At 34.0% G+C, this 23,416-nt stretch overlaps 1 protein-coding gene across 3 annotated transcripts in view; it reads right to left on the reverse strand.

Annotated features, from left to right (window-relative positions):
* The window catches only part of tent4a (terminal nucleotidyltransferase 4A), a 36,821-nt gene that overhangs the window by 11,068 nt on the left and 2,337 nt on the right, over nt 1–23,416 (reverse strand). For 2 of the 3 annotated variants that reach the window (XM_028461889.1, XM_028461888.1), the window contains exons 2-7: nt 13,774–13,897; nt 8,797–8,843; nt 8,581–8,701; nt 5,444–5,551; nt 1,972–2,100; nt 344–557 (exon numbers count right to left, since the gene is read on the reverse strand). In XM_028461889.1, the coding sequence (XP_028317690.1) occupies nt 344–557; nt 1,972–2,100; nt 5,444–5,551; nt 8,581–8,701; nt 8,797–8,843; nt 13,774–13,897 (743 nt within the window). The remainder of the gene's footprint in view (nt 1–343; nt 558–1,971; nt 2,101–5,443; nt 5,552–8,580; nt 8,702–8,796; nt 8,844–13,773; nt 13,898–23,416) is intronic. The other variant, XM_028461890.1, reaches the window with a different exon arrangement.

Consider the following 23,416-nt stretch of genomic DNA (forward strand, 5'->3'; position numbering starts at 1 on the left):
GTATATATTTTTTTAGTATTCTTACATAATAAAAAAACAAATGTGATTTTTTTAAATGTTATTTTGTGAAGGAGGGGTAGGCACCTCTAAGTTCCTTGAACTTCTGCCTACTCCTTTTGAGCACTTTCTCCTTTGACTACGTGTTATCTATTGTACATAAAATGTGTTTTTATGTTGCTCAAATAAATAAATAAACAAAAACTGTAATAATATTTCCTTTTTAATGTGCTTGATTTTAGAAATATGTGACAGATTCTAAGTTTTAAAATGCATGCCTGAACTGGACATGTCAGGACGAATAATAAAGTATGATAGTTGTTAATTTTGAACTCCATCCACACACCTGGGAGCAGGGGGTCCTCTATGCAGAGCATGGATGGTCTGTATCCATTGATCATGAGCTTCATCATCTCCTCTTTGGCTATGTACGCTCCGCCGTTTTTGATCCGGATCCCCGTTTTCAAGTAGTTGAAGTGTCGGCCGTAAAGCTCGAAGAACTCGATTAGCAACACGCCCAGATTCTCACTGGGGTTCCGAGCGTCGATCCGAGGGTGCAGCTAAAGAGATCACACACACACACACACACACGATCAGACAATCTATACCCGCTCCTGTGTTTTAACCATGTATGCATGCTCTCCTAATGTTTCACTATTAGCATTTTGTCTGCATGCATCTTTACACCGGGCGCCACATGCAGTCCTCGGTCTAATTTCATTTGGCCTCAAAATACAAATACTAAAACCAAACAAAAAAAAAATCTATCTGAAAATCTACAGAATGACAGAAAAGTTTACAAAACGCCAACAAATATACACAAAGTGACTCCAAAAACACAAGGAGGACCAAAAATATACACAAAATGAGAGAAAACTATACACAATGACAAAAAGCATACGCAGAATGACACTAATAACCCACAAAAGGACAACAAATACACACAAAACAACATCAAAATACACAGAATGACGAAAGACTTTACAGAATAACAGAAAAATATACAAAATGACCAAAATTATACACAAAATGACTCAAAAAACCCACTAAAGGACCAAAAATATACACAAAATGACTCAAAAAACCCACTAAAGGACCAAAAATATACACAAAATGTGAAAACTATACAAAAGAACTTAAAATCTACAGAATGACAAAGGAATACAAAATGAAAACAAATATGCACAAATTGATTCCAAAAACGCACTAAAGGACCAAAAATATACACAAAATGAGAGAAAACTATACATGATGATAAAAAGCCAAAGCAGAATGACACTAAAAACCCACAAAAGGACAATAAAAACACACAAAATAACCACCAAAATACACAGAATGACAAAATAATTTATAGAACAGAAAAAATATACAAAACGATGACAAATATACATAAAATGACTCCAAAAACACACTCTACACAAAACACCAAAATACACAAAATGAAAAGAAAGAAAAAAAACACAAGATGACAGCAACACACCAAAATGACTCCAAAACACAAACATAATGTTTCCCAAAACACACAAAAATGACAAAATTATACACAGTGAGAGAGAAATGTACAAAATGACAGACATACACCAAATAATAAACACCAAAAATTCACCAAAATGACAGATAAAGATAAAACGACAACACTCCACAAAAAACACTGACAAAAAAAAAAAACAAGACAAACAACAAAAACATACAAAAATGACTCCAAAACACACAATAATACACAAAATGATTATACAAAGTAAGAGAAAAATGTATGTTTCATTTCCTGTATTATTGTTTAGTTCAGTTATTATAACTGTAAAATTGTAGCACCTTGTATTTATGACCAGGCTGGACCAATCAAAACACGTTCTCTTAATTTATTTAAAATGTGTTTGAAAATAATCAAATTATCTAGGGAATATTTCTGTACATATTTACACAAACTCCTGCAAATTAGTATTTGCACAGCCCAGGTTGGGGGTCAGTGTGTACCTGCAGGAAACTGATGACCATGAGGATAAGGCTGTAGGAGCTAATGCCCCCAGTGAAGACTTCATTCAGATCCCTCTGCAGCAGGAACTGCTTCAGGACAAAGATGAGGTAAGGCAGGACCGGGTACTTCTGAAAGGAGACAGCAGCGAGTGAGAAAGGCTGGTCACGTCGTCTATTAGCTTTAAATGATACATGTGTGTGTGTGTGTGTGTGTGTGTTAGAATGGAGCATGGTTGACATGCTCAAAGAACAAAAGAACACCCTGAAAAGTGCAAAAGTTGAGCATTAGGTTGCACATGCTTAAATAAATGGCAACTTTTTACATTAACGTCAACAAACCACATTTGAAAGACGTGCGATACTTTTGACCAGATTTACAGCAGTATTTGTGATATTTAATTTTCTTGTAAAAATATAATGTCAATGTTAAATCTAAATGTTGAATATCATATCGAAATGTAAATGTTAAATGTAAATCTTAAATGTTAAATCTAAATTTTAAATTTAAATGTTAAATGTAAATCTCAATTGTTAAATCTAAATTTTAAATCTAAATCTAAATCTAAATGTAAATCTAAATGTTAAATGTAAATCCTAAATGTTAAATCAAAATTTAAAATCTAAATGTTAAATGTAAATCTTAATTGTTTAATCTAAATGTTATATCAAAATTTTAAATGGTAAATGTTCAATCTAAATGTGACGAGTGAAACTAAATATTTAGCTAATCTGCAAATTCACCGGACGTGCCAAAAAAAAAAGCTCAGAGACAAGAACGAGCACTATCCACAGACTTCATCTTAACATTTAAGGTTAACATTTAAATTTGAATGTAACATTTAGATTTAACATTGACATATTTTTACAAAAAAAGTAAATATCACAAAGTTCATAAGTACTGCTGTGAATCTGGTCAAAAGTAACATTAAAAACATTCACTAACATTTTTTAATCGTGTTTGTTGCTAAATGTTTATTTTAGCATGGTCACATCGTCTAACAGGTTTAAATGATATGTGTGTGATAAAAACAAACAGTGCTTGTGACATGCTCATGCACAAGAAAAGAAAAATCCTGAAAAGTCTAAAAGTTGGAAAAGGCCTGATTAATTTCAGCTTAACTGTGCAGAGTCAGCATTCACACAACTAAACACAAAAAAAAGAAAACGTCATGTACTGTATGCTCATTTGCACTAAATGTGGGGACAGCTTCTGGGGAACTTTCCCAGAAGATTTATACTCAGCATGAGGGGAAAAGCTAATGTGGAAGCTATGAAGCTAGCTGAGAATGAGACGGTGCAGTTCCAATACTTCATAAATGACTGAAACGTCCTGGTGTATCTTTGAGCTTTAGCTACAACCTGTTATTACTGCTCTACTAAACTGCCAAATGGGACAAACTCTGTGTTTATATGATTGCAGTAGATACTAAATGAAGACTGGGGCCTAATATTCGCAAGTATCCCCACTGAAAATAGGGCATGACTTCATTCCTCACAGGAAACATGCTCTGTCCTCTCTTGCTACATGGAAACCTTTAGATAACCTTTAGATGACAAGACTGCACTGGAGTCTGTCACACCCAAGCAATGACAACAATGACTTGAGTTGGGTTGACTCCGAGCACAGCTGTCAGCACCATGCTTTCAGGCCCAGACATGCTAACCTGGAGAATCCAAACGTAGCAGCACTACAACAGCAGTAGACATAAGCCAGAGGCTGAAGGCTATGGCAGAACTCCCTCTGCTCTGAGTTAGCAAACAAGCGTACTGTAGATCCACCTTCACGTCAAGTAGAAACTAGGAATGTAAGAATATCTAATGGTTTCCACTAGGGATGTAACAATTCACTCAACTCCCGATACGATACGATTCACGATACTGGGTTCACGATACGATTCTCTCACGATTTATTTTACAAAACGGGACTGTCGACAAATGATGATTGAAAAATATTCTTTTATTTTTTTGGGGAAGAAAACTAGAAAATACGGTACTATTTTCCTTTTATTTTTCATTGTCAAAAGAATTCCTTGATAAACTATTCAAAACAATGCAATTTAACTAAAAATAAATCTTGAATGAAATAAATAAAGGAATTACACAAATGAAGAAGAAGCCTATTAATTTAAATTCTGGTTCTATAGTAAACAATGCAAAACTACAAAATAGTTATTTTTCTTTTTAAAAGTGCAACTGAAAATGTGTTTTGTGCCTTAACAATTGGACTTTTAAAAAAAAAAAACAGTCTGCATTGTATTTATGTCAGATATTTGTTTGAACCAGCAGAGGGCGCTGGTAACCCAGTGGCCGGTTGGAATGCAGCTACTCTGTGCAGTGAAGAAGAGATGCTACGCTAGAAGACAGAGCTAATAGAAAAACGTGACTTTTACAGATATTCACGTAATATTACAGATATTCTTTCAGTGCTAAGGGGGCAAGGAATCATTTATGAATATGTTTGAGAGTAGAAGGTGGCCAGAAAGAAATTAGTAGCAGACTCCGCCCGCCACCTCGGCATTTGGACAAGAGAAGGATAAATATATAGCGCCCTCTGCTGTTTATAAAAAGTACTAGGATTCAATTTTCAGAGAATCAATGTGAACCGTGATACCTATGAATCGATTTTTAACTGCCTAATGATTAATCGTTACATCCCTAGTTTCCACTGACGGTATCGGCGCTAGTCATGTTACAGTTCTATGTACAGTTCTACACGTATATAGTTAACAATTATTAAAATATGTTTCATATTAAGCTTTCCCACATTTTACCATTTTAAAAAATTGAAATCTAGGGGTATACTGACACAAAAAAGGCTCCGATACCCACACCAAACATATTAAAACCTATATTTTCATTGATTAGGAAGCCTAACAAGGTAACCAATAGATAGGACAGAGATTAGATGATAGATATTTGTTTTCAGTGTATTTTACAGCTGATTTAAGACCCGTTATTATAAGAGATGCTAACAGAAAGCTAACACACAAGAGGAAGATTAACTTCTATTAGGTTATTTATTTCAGGCTCAGTAATTGTGATCAAATGTAATTTAACTTTAGTAATTGAGAACGCAACTGTAATTGACTTTCTGAGAATAAAAAAAAATAAATAATTGTAATTTAATTGTAATTGGAAAAAATGCTGATCACTGTAATGTTAATTGAATTGTAATTGAACATGGGTAATTGAAAAGATAACTGTAACTGAAAAATGTAATTGACCTCAACCCTGGCTACAGCCAACCCAAAACGTGATGTAACCACGGCGATATTGAGGCACTTGTAACACCGTGGTATGGTGATGTTGTCAACACCGTGACATTTCTATAAGAAACTGTTTGAGCTTCACTCCTGCACTGATGCCAAAACGGTTCAAATCAATCACGTCTTTTTAAAATTCTATCAACTACCGTCTATTGACCTTTTCCTTTAATGCTTCCTGTGCAGTCATTTGTGACGTGTTGTCGCACCTTTACATAGTCTTTAATAAAACACGCCGCCTTGACTCCCGTCTCGACGTTAAAACTGATGTCCACCTTCACCTCGGTCTCCTGGTCTGTCAGTTTGATGATTGGCACCTGGAGGACAGAAGACATATTGACATAAACGTTAGGAGTCGTGTCAACAGCTGAACGCGTGCAGACTGCAGGCAGGATTCTGATTTCATTGACTGGCAGCTAATACAAAGAATGCCGCTCCCAAAGTAACAACATTCAAAGTGCAACATAAACACTGCAGCATTCCTATCATATTGGAATATATGCTGGTTAAAAAAAAAAAAAAAAAAAACTACCTTTGAAAACACATTAAATCTCAATGGGGGACAAAAGAAAAAAACAACCTGTACATCTTTCCTAAAAATGAAAATAATCTACCTCTCCAAAGCTAGATTGAAGGATTTCCTTCTTATATATAAATGTGTCGCAGCCTTCTGTAAAACCATTCCTGTTAATATCCCAGGAGTTGAATTGACTTGATGTTGAATATACTGTGAATAAAAAAGAACTCAAAGAAAAGACTTGAAGATTTTATATTTACTTTTGATGTATCGCTGATTAACTGAAGTCTAAGAGCTCTCACTTTTCTGCCAAGCTATGGCGTCACTCATCCATCATTATACTTTTCCCTTTTCCTCCACTGAACAGATTATAAGATTACAATTTCATTTAGCAGACAATTTTATCCAAAGTGACGCACGACACAAGCAGTTAGGGTTAAGGGACCTCTATCTATCCTTTATTTATCCCTTATCCTTTATATCTATCATTAATATTCCTTTCGAAAACAAAAACGGTTTTTGGGAGTATGTTGGTCAGTTTATTTGCGTGAGTGTGTTTGTCTGTGTGTGTACACGATAACTTCAAAACTTATGAACGGATTTTGATGAAATTTTCAGGAACTGTTGATATTGGGTCAAGGAACAGCTGATTACATTTGGGTAATGTTCTGGCTACTAAAATAAAATATATAGATATACAGTATATCCCATTTATTTTCCCATCCACACTGTGGAACTCCTGTTTAAACATTGTTTTAGAACAATGATGATGTCATCAGTGTACACAGACACACAGACACACACTGACCAACATACTTCCAAAAACCATTTTCGTTTTTGGAACAGTGTCTCTGTGGAGACGTACGAATCCGATCGGACGTTTTCGAAAGTCATTATTACTGGCTTATGTTTTGTTTTTTTTTATTCTGCCGCGACTACCGAGTCATATTCCCTGTGATGTTTTTTTAAAACTGTACTTGGTAAAATAAACTTTTCTGATTCTGATTCTCTACAGCCCACAGTGATGGACCAGGTTGGAATCGAACCCGTGACCCTCTGATTACAAGCCTGCTTCCTTAACAGCATTCTTCCCAAACTGGTGGGCATCAGAACAGGAAGGGGGATAGAATGGCTTTGCTGAAGCATGAAAAATATTATATAATATATAAAATTGATTTTTTTTTTCTTTGCACTTTATTGATAACAAGTTTTATTACTGTTCTAAAATACAGTATGTGCTACTCTGTAGTGGCCCCTCAACAAAAACGAGTAGGGTGTCCCGTTCTGATATTGATATCGGATATCGGTCCGATATCAACCAGAAAACAAATATCGGATTTTATCGGACTGCATCTAAACGCTCCAATATCATAACCGATATAGTAATTTCTTTTTTTATTTATTTTATTCAATTGTAGAATACTGTATATATCATGTTGAAGGTCAGTTTTTCTCATCCCTACTGTTGTTGACTATTGTTCTCTGTTTGAGTGACATCACCTGATCAAGCCTTTTCTAACATTCCACACTACATAATAAGTCATAAAAGTATGTATGATTCGTGTCGATATTGTACCGAATCAATATCGGTATCGGCCAACACTCAAGCCTGAAATATCGGATTGGAAGTGGAAAAGTTGTATCGGGACATCCCTAAAAACGAGTTTGACTCCCCTGGTTTAACGGATCAGGAAACAGGATTTTTTTCACAAGTGTACCTTGATTTTTCTTGAATTGCTTTCAAGGACGTAATATTATGATGGAGCTTATTTATTACTTTTGAAAACGATTTACATTTTTAATATTTGTAAATATCTGCCAAACAGGATTTCTGGCGTTTGGCTGACGTTTGTGCACTCAGTGATCTCCTTTTGTATGTTTTGTATTATTTTGTGTATTTTTGTGGTCCTTTTTTTCGTGTATTTGGAGTCATTTTTGCATATATTTGTTTTCTTTTTAGATACTTGTCTCTCGTTTTGTTGTTTTGTGTGTTTTTGAAGTCCTTTTGTATACATTTAGTTTAATTTGTTTCATTTTTAATATTTGTGAATATCTCCCAAAGAGGATTTCTGGCGCTTGGTTGACATTTGTGTTCTCTGAGTGATGTTGTTTTGCATATTACTTTTGTTTTGTGTGTTTTTGGAATTATTTTGTCTATTTTGTGGTCCTTTTTTGCATCATTGAAGTCCTTTTGCATATATTTGTTTTTACTTTAGATATACCTGTATGTCTCCCATTATGTGTAATTGGTTGTTTTGAATGCTTTTGAAGTCATTTTGGATACATTTGTTAGTGTAATTTATTACATTTTTAATATTTGTGATCTTGTTTCGTATATTTTTTGTTTTGTGTGTTTTTGGGATTATATTTTGCATTTTTGTGGTCCTTAATTGTGTTTTTGATGTCATTTTGCTAATATTTGTTGACATTTTTGATATACGTCTCTCATTGTGTGTATTTTGAAGTCATTTTGTATACATTTAGTTTAATTTATTTCATTTTTCATACTGTATATGCTCTGGTTTAGTTTTTTTGTGGGTTTATTTATTTTTTTATTTGGGTATTTTTGTGGTCCTTTTTTGTGTTTTCACTTTAGATATAAGTCTCCCATTGTGTGTATTTTGTTATTTTGTGCATTTTTGAAGTCATTTTGTATTCATTTAGTTTAATTTATTTCATTTTTCATATATGTGACTATCTGCCAAAGAGTGCTCGCTGTTGTTGATATAATTAGACCTGCTGTCTACTTTGTGGTGCTAGGGTGTGCTCACCTCAGGTTTAAACGCTACACTTCATTCATTTACAATATGCATCAGAATCAGAGCTTACTGTAGCTTTGTCCAGCACTTTGATGGAGAAAGGTTCAGCCACGTTGTGTTTGCGTAGAGCTTGTTCTAACTCCTGCAGCGGAGGACGATCCCATTTCCCAAACACCACCAAGTCAATGTCACTGATGTTCAAAAGAAGGCGGAAATAAACAATATGAGCTCCCTGTTGAGAGAGATGCGTGCTGGACTCATTTTTCTTACATCCAGTCAGTCTTACCTAGTTGGCAGGTAGAGTCCAGTGCTGAAGCTGCCAAAGATTTGCACCTAGGGTTTAAAAATGGAGACAAGAATGTCAAACGCTAAACCACTCAGTCACGTTTAAAAGGGGAAAGAAAGTGAGAACAGACCACGGTGGGGCTCAATTACAATTGTAATTGTAGTTTAAAAAAGATGTTGCTGTCATGATCATAATTAAAGTGTAATCAAGTTTGGATAATGGACTTTTTAAATTGTAATTGCCATGAAAATTCTATAAAAATGGTCATTTATAATTTAACGCAAAACTAGAGAACCATGTTACAGTTCTATATACAGTTCTACACATATATAGTTAACAATTATTAAAATGTGTTTCATATCAAGCTTTCCCACATTTTACCATTTAAAAATATAAATCTAGATGTATACAGATGCCACACCAAAAATATTAAAACCTATAATTTCATTGATTATGAAGCCAAACAAGGTAATCAATAGATAAAAAAAAGAAATTAGATGATAGATATTAGTTTTAAGTGTATTTTACAGCTAATTTAGGACCAGTTATCATTAGAGACGCTAACAGAAAGCTAACACGAACGTTAATTTTTATTAGGTTAATCATTAAAGGCTCAGTAATTGTGATTAATTGCAATTGAACTTTAGTGATTGGGAACAAAATTGTAACTGACTTTCTGAGGATAAAAATGATTTTAATTTAATTGTGATTGGTCACTGTAATCGTAATTGAATTGTAATTGAACATTGTAACTGAAAAATGTAATTGACCCCAACCCTGGTTACAGTTTTATGTATAATTCTACACATATGTATTTAACAATTATTAATATGTTTCATATCAAGCTTTACCGCATTTTACCATTAAAAAAATTACTAATAATAACCGAGAGGTATACTGATACAAAAAAGGCTCAGACGCCGACACCAAAAATATTAAAACCTACATTTTGATTGATTAGGAAGCCTAACAACGTAATCAATATATAGGAAATAAATTAGATGATAGATATTCTTTTGTAGTGTATTTTACAGATGATTTAAGACCAGTTATCATAAGAGATGCTAACAGAAAGCTAACACAAGAGGAAGGTAAACTTTTATTTTATATTTTTATCGGTAACTTCAGGTTTAGTAATTGTGATTATCCTGGTCACTGTAATTGTAATTGAACATGGGTAATTGAAAACGAAATATAAATTATAGTACTTCAAATGTATCTGGAAAAAGTTCTCGTCACTGTAATTGTAATTGAAAAAGTAATTTAGAAAATAATTGTAATCGACTTTCTCTGGAAAAAGTGTTGGTCACTGTAATTGAATTGTAATTTAACAGGGGTAATGGAAAACATAATTGAGAACGTATTTGTAATTGACTTTCTCTGGATAGCAATGAATAGTAATTGGAAAAAATGCTTGTCACTGTAATTGTAATTGAAAACGTAATCTAGCACGCATTTGTAATTAACTTTCTCAGGATAAAAAAAACAATAGTAATTGAAATGTAATTGGAAAAAGTGCTGGTCACCGTAATTGTAATTGAACATGGGTAATTGAAAACGTAATTGAGAATGTATTTGTAATAGACTTTCTCAGTATAGAAAATAATAGTAATTAAAATGTAATTGGAAAAAATTCTGATCACTGTAATTGTGTAATTGAACATGGGTAATTACAAAACGTAATTGAGAACGTATTTGTAATTGAATTTCTCAGGACAGAAAATAATAGTAATTGAAATGTAATTGGAAAACATGCTGGTCACTGTAATTGTAATTGAACATGGGTAATTAAAAATGTAATTGTAACTGAAAAATGTAATTGACCCCAACCCTAGAACAGACCATAGACATTGGAGCATGTATCAAGTTGAAATGTTAACGATTCATTTCTGGGTATCAGTAAGCCCTGCCAAGATCAGTATACAGCCAAACAAAGTGTACAATAGCAACAGGGTGGGGGGGGGGGGAGGGGGGTGCACCCTGAAAGGAAGCCAAGGGGAGTTCTTTCCTTTTCCGTCTGCTAAATACAACAAGGCAACAGCACAAGGACAGGCCAGGATGAATGGGCTGGAGTGAAAAGGGAGGCTGGTACAAATCAGGGACTTGATCCATTTATCTGACTGTGTGGCTCACAGTGGAAGTAGAGGAAGCCTGGAAGCCAATAAATCACCGCTGCGCGTGTTTTACATGATTAAGTAATCAGAGTGAGTTTCCATCAAGTCTGCGGGTTTTTTTTTTTTTTTTTTGGACCAGCCTCTGGATCCGCCCTCACATTTTTCACACACGTACCACACAAGTGCTTTTGCCACATTTTTCAAAACAAAGAGAATTCTACAGGCTTTTGTTCACATTTCAAGAAAACGCTTTTAGAAAAACAGGCCAATGTGGCTGCAACAACTCAACTAATGCAAGAAATAACATCTGAAAACTAATGTAGACAATTTTTGATTTATTTCCATAATATGGCAAATCTCAGGAAATGCATTGACCTTTTCAATATGTACATATAGAGAGTTTAATAATTCTAGCAAGTTCATTTTGTTTTCTTTTTTTTAATTAAGATGTTGAGGTTTTATTAATTCAGACATTTTTTACTTTGATCTCCTAACATGTCACAAGAACTCCCAAGGACACATCAAAGCAATCAGCAGACAACTCTGAGGAAGACTGACAGCTGGCAGTCGAAACATGTCAGGAGATCAAAGTAAATTTCCTGAAAAAAGTTGTCTGAATAAATGAAACCTTAACACATTATTCAAAAAAAAAAAAAAAAAAGACATATACTTGCTGAAATTATTGAACTTTTTATTAATTTGAATGAACAAATTTAACATGCATACACTAAGTGGATAATTGATAAGGCTTGTTGGAACATTCGATATTAGGTTTTCGCCAATATGTCAATATTGTCCAACACTTTTGCACATTTGCACCACGTGTTCAAATATGTACATGGACATGTTTATGTGTAATTCATTTTCCCACTGGGTTTTTTGAGTTTTTCCTTGCCTAAGGAGGGTCTAAGGACAGGGGACGACATTTATTATACATTTGCTTAAGTCCAGCAAACATTGGTGCAAACTTTATTTATCAATTTATCATGCGCATGTCCCATAGAATTCAATCAGGGAAACTGCACACACTATTTCACTTTGCACCCACAAATAAACCCCTTTATAACGCTACAGAGTACAGAGTATGTACACCTCTATGTACCTTCAAACACATTCATTTGGCCATAATTGACAACTCTACTTAAGCTCCTCCCACTATATGAATACATATTTTTGATGGACACTGTACTAGTGTTATATATTAAAAGTATTCTATACTTTCACTTTCTCAAATATACATTTAGTTTAAATAAAATGCAGTATAAAAAAAAAAGAACATAATTAAGAAAACACAGTATGACAAAATGTGAGCTGGCACATCTCGTCCCTTTGTGGACTAAACCTACCCTGTATTTGTATATATTTTTTATTACGATATAACAAACATAACTAAAAATCACTTCTAGGCAAAAAAAAAAAAAAATCTGGGTCTTCAGGGTCGCTAAAAATGGGGTTCACGTTCCAAAAAAGGTTGCAAACCACTGAAACAAACTCTCTGTAGTTTCAACACGTCCTGAAAATTAGCGCCAGCATCCACAGATGAGGGCAGAACCCCTCCATGTTTTCACACCTGGGTATCAACCTTCATGACATCTGCTGCTGATTTGAAAGACAAAGGGGGGGCTGTCCTTACATGTCCCAGGATAAGCTAAGCTTCCATCCCCTCAATGTGCCCAGCAGGATGCCTGGGCCCAATAATAACTGGAAACAGTGGACGGTGGATTTTAGCCTAATAAAGCAGATAACTATTTTATAATGAAACATAAGATGGAGTAAACCATTGCTTGCCTGGGTTTTGAAACGCTATTGACAAATAAATAATCATCTGAACTGAAATTCATGTCAAAAGTTAGAACGACTTTTGATGCCCAAACCTCAACATACAGTACACACCAGTGTGCAATTACATTTTTTAGTAACAATTGCATTTTCAATTACCCATGTTAAATTACAATTCAATTACAATTACAGTGACCAGCAATTTTTCCATTTACAATTAAATTACAGTTACTTTTTCTCCTAAAAGTCAATTACAATTAATCACAGTTACTGAGCCTGAAATAAATAACCTAATAAAAGTGAACCTACCTCTTGTGTTAGCTTTCTGTTAGCATATGATAACAGTTGAGTTTTGACCCATGTCTTAAATCAGATGAAAAATACACTTAAAACAAATATCTCACTTTTTTTTTTTTAAATAAATACATAAAAACAATAAGAATATCAAACATCTATTTATTTTTATTTTTTTATAAATTATAAAAATAAAATTAATCAATTAATTTAAATAAATAAATAAAAAGCAAATATCTAACATCTAATTTCTTTCCTATCTATTGGTTACCTTGTTAGGGTTCCTAATCAATTAAAAATAGTTTTTTGTTTTTTTGTTGGTGTGGACAGCCAAGCTTTTTTTTATTTATTTTTTTTAATGGTAAAATATGGGAAAGCTTAATATAAAACATATTTTAATAATTGTTAACTACATATGTGTAGAACTACAACTGACCATTTATATAGAATTTTCATGGCAATTACAATTACAAAGTCAATTATCTGAACTTAATTACAATTTAACTATATTACGACAGCAATGTGTATGTGTGTGTGTGTCTTTGTATAAGTGTGTGTGTGTGTGTGTATGTGTATGTGTACAGATTTTTGAAAATACAATTACGCCATAATTGTAATTAATTTTCAATTTTATGATTACAATTATAATTGAGCCCAACCCTAAAACCAAGTTGTTCCACTCCTAACTCTGATTTCCCTTTCTAAGAGAGAGGGTCTGGATGCTAACATGAATGTATCTGCTGCTACTCTGTTGGTTCTGTGGGGTGAGAGCTGTTGTGTGTATTTTTACATCTGCAGTTGGCCACAGCTCCTTGATGATCATCTCTATCCGCTTTACCACCTCCTTCCTCATAGCTGCCTCCTCAGGCCGAGGGGACATGAAGTTGTAGAAGTCCATCACCTCTTCGTGGAGTCTGGAACAGACAGGATAGTAAACGTTAATGTCACAACAAAGACACTTCTGCCACAACATTTTGCAAAACTGAAAGAACAAACTCCACATGAATACATGCTGGCTATCAGGTATAAAAATAAACTACGAATACGTATTTGGCAATTTGAAAAAAATGGCAAAAATGACAACCTGAATCTGAATTTGTTGACATGTTTGTTCTTTTTACTAATTAAATTGAAAGTAATAATGCAGGAAAAAAGACTGACATTGACCTTAAATATGACCTTGAGCGAAGGTCAAGGTCTCACATTGAAAGGAAATGTTGTTCAATGCTACCAGTCTGAGCACTCGTGATCGACACGATTCATCGATTTTTGCGTGTTTTACGTGTATCGGCATCGCCGCTGCTTGCTGCTGCGTTCGCCGATCCACTTTATAAACAGAGCGGCTGCCACAGGCTGCTCCTGTTGCTGGAGACAGAGGATGCACAGCCCATCCCCCCACTAGCAGAGCGTGAAAGAAGCTCTTCAATCACAACGGCAAGTTTTAAACTTTGAAAGCATCTTTTAACTGTTTAACTTAGCGGTTGTTCCGTGGTTCCACGTGTTGTGTCGCAGCTGTATTTAACGAGCAGCTGGCTGGAGCTTTAGCGCGTGTATGTTTCTCTTTCTCTCTCCCTCTCTGCTTCACTCAACGCTGCGCTGAGAAGTTTTTAACGCTGAGAAGCAATTTACAACTTATTTGAATATTTAATCTGGTTAATGTTGATGCAATTTAGAACAGAAACTAGAACAGTTTGTTGCTTAATGCGCATCTGACATCACATTATTTTCCTCTGATAATTTATGTTCTGGGGTTGTGTTGGAATGGACTATTATTCATGGTTTCTTTTTGTTTTTAATACTATAATTATTAGGGATGTAATGATTCACTCAACTCCCGATACGATTCGAGTCACGATACTGGGTTCATGATACGATTCTCTCACAATTTAGGTTATTAATTTAAATTCTGGTTCTATAGTAAACAATGCAAAACTGCATAATAGTTCTTTTTTTTTTTTAAAGTGCAACTGAAAATGTATTTTGTGCCTTAACAATTGGACTTAAAAAAAAAAAAAACGTCATTGCACTGATTTACGTCAGATATTTGTTTGGACCAGCAGAGGGTGCTGGTAACCCAATGGTCGGTTGGCATGCAGATAATCTAGCAGTGAAGAAGAGATGCTATGCTAGCAGACAGAGCTAATAGAAAAACGTGACTTTTACAGATATTCACGTAATATTACAGATATTCTTTCGGTGCTAAAGGGGTAAGGAATCATTTATGAACATGTAACATTAACATGTAAGAGTAGAAGGCGGCCAGAAAGAAAATAGTAGCAGCTTCCGCCCGCCGGTACACTGCTGGACAAGAGAAGGGATAAATATATCCTCTGCTGTTTAAAAAAAGTATCAATTGTGATACCTACGAATCGATTTTTAACTGCCCTACGATTAATTGTTACATCCCTAATAATTATGTATCTTTATAATCAATAATCCTGTTAATAAAATACATCTTCAGTCAGGCCAACTTCTGTCAAAGCTATTTTCAGAACAAGGACGAACAGTTCTCTTTCATAATATTTCATGAGATGTCTCACTATTTTTTACTTGTTCTACATCACCTGTTTTTATTATTTGTTAAATATTTTTTACTTGGTGTCGTTCTACCTCACCTTTGTTAATTTCAATAAATGTTCCTTTTTTTTTCTAAACGTGAGACTTGTAGCATTTGTTATCATCATTGTGTAATTTTTATGATGTAAATTGAGGGAGAAAAAGTAGTATCGGCTCTAAATATTGGCTCAAGAAAATCAGCAGTGCGTATCGGCCATTGGCTAAGGCTGATCGGCCCTAAACAACCCATAACAGTTGATCCCTAATGAGCACTGTATCTCAATTTGTGGCCAAGTTATAGGGAAAAAAGTATTTTTTTTTTTTTGTGACGTCATTAACTTTGACCCCAACCAATCTTTTTACTGGTAGGTCATACAACTTCGGTCCAAATAAATAAAATACTCCACTTGAAATGAGCTTTTCATAAATGTAAGCATCAAACTTGGAACATTTAGTTTTTTGACACTTGATGCAACCTTGACCTTGACATTTTGGCTTCAAAAAAAGGTCGACTACACACCCTTGACATTGCCCCTATGAGATGATATACATGTCATTATTAGTGCTGCATTAATAGCCTAGGAGGAGCACCAGGACAAAGGACTTGCGGAAGAAAAAAAATAAGAACTCCAACGAGAACACTGTATTTGGCAATGTTCAATTGCCAAATACAAATACACATTATGTGTCTTTATTCATTGGCAGGGACTGAAGGGCTATTTCATTGGCCAGAACATCATGCCATTATTTAGAGGGAAGATTGCATTTGTAGGAGGCAAACAAGCTGTTAAAAACTCATCTCTAAATCAAGCCAGTACAAAAAACAAAAACATTTAATATTAAAACCTAACAAGAGGAAATTGTGTTTTTTTTACAAGCACTGAATGTGGTAGAATTGTTTGTAACAGCAGTCTGAACTTTGTGATTTTGACACTAATGATCTATTTAGATCTTTAAAGCAGAACGTGCTACAAAGCATAATCCAGCTGTTTGAGGCACATTCAAAATACCCATGAGTTTATCACTTGAAATTGCCAATCCCAGACCATTACAATACAGCCAATTAAATCAGATTATTACTAGAACATGTTAATTTAAGCAGAAAGACAGTATCTGGGTCTCGATTACAGATATTCGTAAAATAAAAGTGACAAAGTATAATTGCGCTTTGAACGTGTTTCCATTGAAGGTCGTTTTGGGCAGAAGCCTCGTAACTCCCGTGAAAACTCAAACAAATGTTACTAATAATCTATCTTGTAAAATAGCTGATCTTTGCTGCAACAATCATACTGTCAATTGTTGGGAAATGGCAGAACATGAAAAAACTTGATTTGATCACACTACATATTACCAAATACTGTATATTCTGTCCCCTTCACAGGGTTGGCGAAAGGGCCAGAGCAGCAGTAAAGATGTTTTTTGGCAACACTTTGAATATAATAGTAACTAACATGTATGGGACGCCGAAAAATGGACGGAATATGCAGAAACTGTTTATTTTACTTTTTAAATAAGGCTCCAAATTGACACAGAAATAATACACATGCATGTTTGGGGAAAATGCCACACATGCTATTTTTCCCAGAGAGACGGGTGATTTACAGTCTAGCAAGTAAGCAAACAGTCGATTATGTCCATTTTCCCTCATAATCTCGTTTAAAATCTTGTGCTATGTAATCACGGGCATGTGGGATTTTGTGAAAAATGGAAATAGCTAAATACTCACTTACAGGCTAGTTGGTCCAATATCACACATGTCCATGTTATTTTATCCATGAAACAAATGACTGAGTGACCAGCAGTGTAGCTAACTGACAATCTTGGGATATACGTAATTCTGCGTGATTTCAGCCTAACCTGAAGCATGTAAGTAAATATAAAATTACAGTAATTGACTCTATCAACCCTTTTTAGTATGTTTAGTACCATTTAATAGCCAGTAAAGTCGCCTAAACAGAGAAAGACAATGAAACATAACTGAAAGAGTTAACTGACGCAGACATAACAGGAAATGGAAAATCTGAGCCTCTACATTATTTTTTATAGTGACCATCTCTTTATGATCCCAGTAGATCCATTTTCTGATTCCCACTTCTAGCAGGATAGTAGATATAGATAACATGCAACATCATATCATGGATTTCAAATTGTCTTTATTTTTTATAAAGTGACAAAGTTTGACAGTGACAGTGCCCTCCTCAGTCACCAGTTAAGGAAGGAAACAACACAACTGAAGTATTAAAGCATCTTGTTTGATTTATGCTACTAAGGTTTAGGCTGGTCCTGAAAGCAAGAAGAGGTGAAACCCAAGAGAGTCCAGTGGATGGACCAAAACTCATATCTCAATATTTTTTTTCAAAATATCGATATACAATATACTGTAAATCTTGATATTTTCAACTCAATAAAGTCTGACCAGAAAGACAGTTCTAGGTTATTGCTGATGAAAAATGCCACACAGGCACATTTATTAACACAAACAGCAGAACAATATGTGGCACTTTTGGCTTTTTCTACCACAAGGGACAGCATGTGTGAGTGAGTTCTGTAGTGTGGATGTTTAGGGGAAGGTCTGGGTTAGGACGCACTGAGAAATCCATCTAACTGAGCTTTTCGTGCTGTTCTAAGAGGTAACAAAAGCAGCGACGCCTAAAACAAGTACTTTAATACAAAAATAACTAGGGCTGGGACGATACCCTTTTGTCCCGATTCGATTTTAATCCTAATTCTTGGGTGCCGATTCGATTTAAATTGTGATAGTGATTTTACAAGTATTGCGATTCTACAGTGACGATTATCGCAATTGTTTTTCCTAATCCAAACACATAAGTTGAATCCTAAACTTTTAGAAATATGTCACAGTTCCAAAAAACAATGCACATCACATCACATTTAGTCTTTCACTGATTTATCATTATTTACTCAGTGATTTATTATTATTATTTAGACTGAAATAAATAATAATGCTTTGGAGTGTCGAAGTCTTCTGTAGGAACAGGAGCTGGTCAACATGCTGGAAGTTATATATATATATATATATATATATATACACACACACACACACACACACACACACACACACATACAGGTGCTGGTCATAAAATTAGAATGTCATAAAAAAGTTGATTTATTTAAGTAACTCAATTCAAAAAGTGAAACTTGTATGATATATATATATTAGAGATGTAATGATTAATCGTAAGGCAGTTAAAAATTGATTCATAGGTATCACGGTTCACATCGATTCTCTGAAAATTGAATCGCAGTACTTTTTTTAAACATATATATATACATTTATATATTTATCCTTCTCTTGTCCAAATGCTGAGGCGGCGGGCGAATCTGCTACAACTTTTTTCTGGCCGCCTTCTACACTTAAACATGATTTTAAATGATTCCTTACCCCCTTAGCACTGAAAGAATATCTGTAATATTACGTGAATATCTGTAAAAGTCACGTTTTTCTATTAGCTCTGTCTGCTAGCATAGCATCTCTTCTTCACTGCACAGAATATCTGCATCCCAACCGACCACTGGGTTACCAGCGCCCTCTGCTGGTCCAAACAAATATCTGACGTAAATACAATGCATTGTTTTGAATAGTTTATCAAGGGATTCTTTTGACAATGAAAAATAAAAGGAAAATAATACAGTATATAAAGGAATATTTTTCAATCATCATTTGTCTACAGTCCCATTTTGTAAAATAAATCGTGAGAGAATCGTATCGTGAACCCAGTATCGTGAATTGAATGGTATCGGGAGTTGAGTGAATCGTTACATCATCCCTAATATTTATATTTTATATATATATATATATATATATATATATACATATATATATATACATATACATACATATATATATACACATATACATACATATATATATACACATATACATACATATATATACACATATATATACACATATACATACATATATATATATATATACATACATACATACACACAGATTTATTTCAAGTGTTTATTTTAATGTTGATGATTATAACTGACAACTAATGAAAACCCCAAATTAAGTATCTCAGAAAATTTGAATATTGTGGAGAGGTTCCATAGGTTGCACTTTAGCTTAAACCTGGGTTAAAGCTTGACATTGTTGAATGATAGAGCCTCATGTACTTTTTATTTTGGGTTTAATTTTTCTATGCATTTCAACTCTTGAGGACAATCACAACTAGTAAAAACAAGTTAAAAAAAATATAGATATATCTTGATATGGGTGATGTTGTCATTTTCTATATCGTCAAAATCAAAAACTTGTTCTTGAATCACGGTATATGGTCCAGCCCTAATATCTGAGGTGTATCTCTTTTCCTTCTCAGTCGAGTGTTGGTTGTGGCTTCATTATGATGGTGTTTGTATATTAATAATAATAATAATAATAATAATAATAATAATAATAATAATAATAGTCCAAAATATTGACTAACCCTAACCCATTGAAAGATTCCAACGCTAACTGTTGCTGTACGTGCTCTTTGTGTCTAATGCCACATGTGTATGTTAAAGATTTCTGAGCGGTCAGATGGCATAGAACAGTGGGAGTCTGTTTAGAGACCCTTTGGCCATACATTTTTCTAGGAATGCATGCCATGATGTCAGTGTGAAATACACAACAGAGAAACTGTCACAATCAATTACCAGAGCCCAGGAGGAAGTGAAGGAAGGCAGCTTATTGCATCTCACGATTTGGTAAAAATAAAAAAAAGAAAGAAAGAAAGAAAGAAAACCATAGTGTAAACCAGTTAATGGTGGATTTACCACGCCACGGCATTGTTTTTGAATGAAACTCTGATTAAACTCTCCTTAATAGCCTCGGGAGCACCCATGATGCATCTTTCTGAGTCTGTAGTGTTTTATCTCGTATTAGTCTAGTGTTACTACACTTCTATTTAAGTGGAACTCCCTCCTTATGCGAACCAATAAAGGGATCCCCTGAAGGCAAACAGGGGCAAAGCCGTCTGTGCACAAGCCAAAACCTGCTTCAGAAAACAAGCCCTACCACATCAACTCAGTTCTTCACACTTTCCCTGCAGTGACTACAACTTCCATTTCCCCGTCAACATCAATCCGTGGGTGTGGGGCATACCTGCACATAGACAAATACTCATTACGCAGACATTTCCCAGATGGGTGTAAGTCACCTTGACAAATATCACAATTTATTTCATTATGTTTGGGTCATTCCGTGTCATTTCAACAAATGCATCTAAAATCTCTTTAAGTACATAATTTTTTAAATCACATTTATTTAGGTTAATCTTCCAATTTCTTTATTTAACTCAATTGTAGAAAACTCTTATTTTTAGGATTGACATGTATGTAACCCATTGGTTAATAAGAAATGTGTTTTTCCTTATATTTGTTGTATTGTTACTGAGTGATGTTGTCTTTTTATCGTTTGATTAAGCATTCTCTAACATTCCACACTACAAAACAAATAATAAAAGTATGAATGATTCGTATTGATTTCGCATCGGATTAATATCAATATCAGCAAATAATCAAGGCCGTAACATCAGTATTGTATTGGGCCAGCCCTAATTTAAAGATGTTCATTCGATACAAAATCAGAAATCACATCACATGCAACAGTATGAGGCGCTGTCTGCATCTCATCTGTATTTACCTTTGTTAGATTAAAGCCTGGGCTTCAGACCAGGGGTTCTCAACCTTGGTGTATGATCTGTTTGGCTAATTTTAAAAACTACTCATACCATAATTTCTCTCTATTAGAGCTGGGCAATATGGACCAAGACTCGTATATCGATATTGTTCCCTCAAAATAACAATATATGATATAAATCTTGATATTTTCAACTCAATAAAGTCTCACCGGTAAGAAAATTCTGGGTTAAATTTGCTGATGAATAATGTCACGCAGGCACATTTATTAACATAAACAGCAGAACATTATGTGGCACTTTTGGCTTTTTCTATACTAAAGGACAGCACGTGTGAGTGAGTTCTGCAGTGAGACTTGTTTAGGGGAAGGTCTGGGTTAGGACGCACTCAGAAATCCATCTAACTCAGCTTTTCATACTGTTCTGAGAAGTAACGAGAATTTTAATACAAATTATCCTATAAAAATCTCAGAAATATGGAAAAAAAAAATGTAAAGAAGGACATAGGGCTGGGCTAAAAAATTGATTACATTGATTTATCAAATTTGTAGCTAAAAACAGGTTTTTTGGTGGGTTTTTTTCCCCACCAGTTTTTTGGGACTTTTTCACGTTCCGTCCTTGTGGGTTAACGTAGCCATAGATGTTCAAATTACAGTGAGGAACACAAGTTGGGATTGAATAAATCTGATTGCCTGCAATATTTACATTTAATTTTTTGCTTTAAATTCTTGGTTAATTTTTTTTTTATTTTTTTTTGTATAATTCTTATTTAAAGCTTAATTTTGCACTGTAAACCGTACACATATTGTTTTTTAAAAAAGTAGTGCAATAAAAACACAGATGTTTTCCCCTAACATGATAAATAATCGTGATTATAATATTGATTAAAAAATTATCGTGATTATCCTTTTTGCAGCCCTAGTGTACAATTTAATAATTAATCACACAAATTGCCTATATATGGATAAAGTTAAGCCACTTTTTTTTTTTATCAAATCAATTTGAATATTTCAACTTGACAGTATTATTGAAAAACATTAAATACATATAAAAGTGTAAATTACATACGTTATTTGTGGCATTTTATAGAAATGTCTGATCTGCGTGGCCAATTTTAATAACTACTTATACCATAATTTCTCGATATATTTTTATAAACATATGGATTTAAAAAGTTAGGAACATTTTCAGCAAGAACAATATCAGCATCTTCCTTTAAGGACTACTGTAAACCTGATTAAGCTGGAAAACTAGAGAAATAGTGGAGGTTAAGGCTGTGCAGTTCATTGAAATTAAGTTACGATTTTGATTATTACGCTCAACAATTACAAAAATAATACTTTATTTATTTATTATTTTATTATACATATGTTTTATTTGCAAAATAAACCAAACTTCCACAATTTACAAAGAATAAAGCGCTAAAACACAGGAAAAAACAATTATTAATACTAACTTTGAGCTAAAGTTAGCCTGCAGGCTAAGTTCAACACAGGGGAAGTTGTTGCTCGCGGTCCTGAAGCTTTTGTAATGAAAAACAAATACTTTGCGCCTTTTTTTTATTTATTTACATTCAAATAAAACATTTTCCAAATATTTTTGTTGTGTGCAAAAGTCAACATACTTGATTTTAGTGTTTGCAGGATTGTATTCATGTTTAAAGAATATATTTCACATTGTTTTCTACAGGAAAATAAACAACTTTACGGTTGACAAATAATCGTGATTTCAATTATGACTAAAATAATCGTGATTAGAGGGCTGGGCAAAAAAATGAATGAAATTTAGCAAATTTGTAGATAAAAATGATTTTTATTTTGCAAATTTTAGTTTTTAAAAAAAATTGTAATTACTTGGTTTTTTTCCACCAGTTTTTTCAGACTTTTTCGCGTTCCGTCCTTGTGGGTTACCGTAGCGCAATGTGAGCCAGCCCCCTCTTTATTTACATGTGTGCCACAGACATGTTTAATGTTTTATTCGCACTATGCTGCAATGCTAAGGGAAGTTTATTATTGTTTTCATTGTAATGTTATAAAATATGTAGTTATCTGATTTCTCAACCAGAAAATTTAAGCTACTGTGAAGTTGCTGTTGCACTTTTGCCTAAAACTGGGTTAAAGCTTGAAATTGTTGAATGACAGAGCTTCGTTTACTTTTTATTTTGGGATTGTTCTATGCATTTTAACTCTGGAGGAGAATCACAGCAATAAAGTTGCATTTTTGACA

Source organism: Gouania willdenowi, chromosome 11 (genome assembly GCF_900634775.1).
Source record: "Gouania willdenowi chromosome 11, fGouWil2.1, whole genome shotgun sequence".
Taxonomy (NCBI): domain Eukaryota; kingdom Metazoa; phylum Chordata; class Actinopteri; order Blenniiformes; family Gobiesocidae; genus Gouania; species Gouania willdenowi.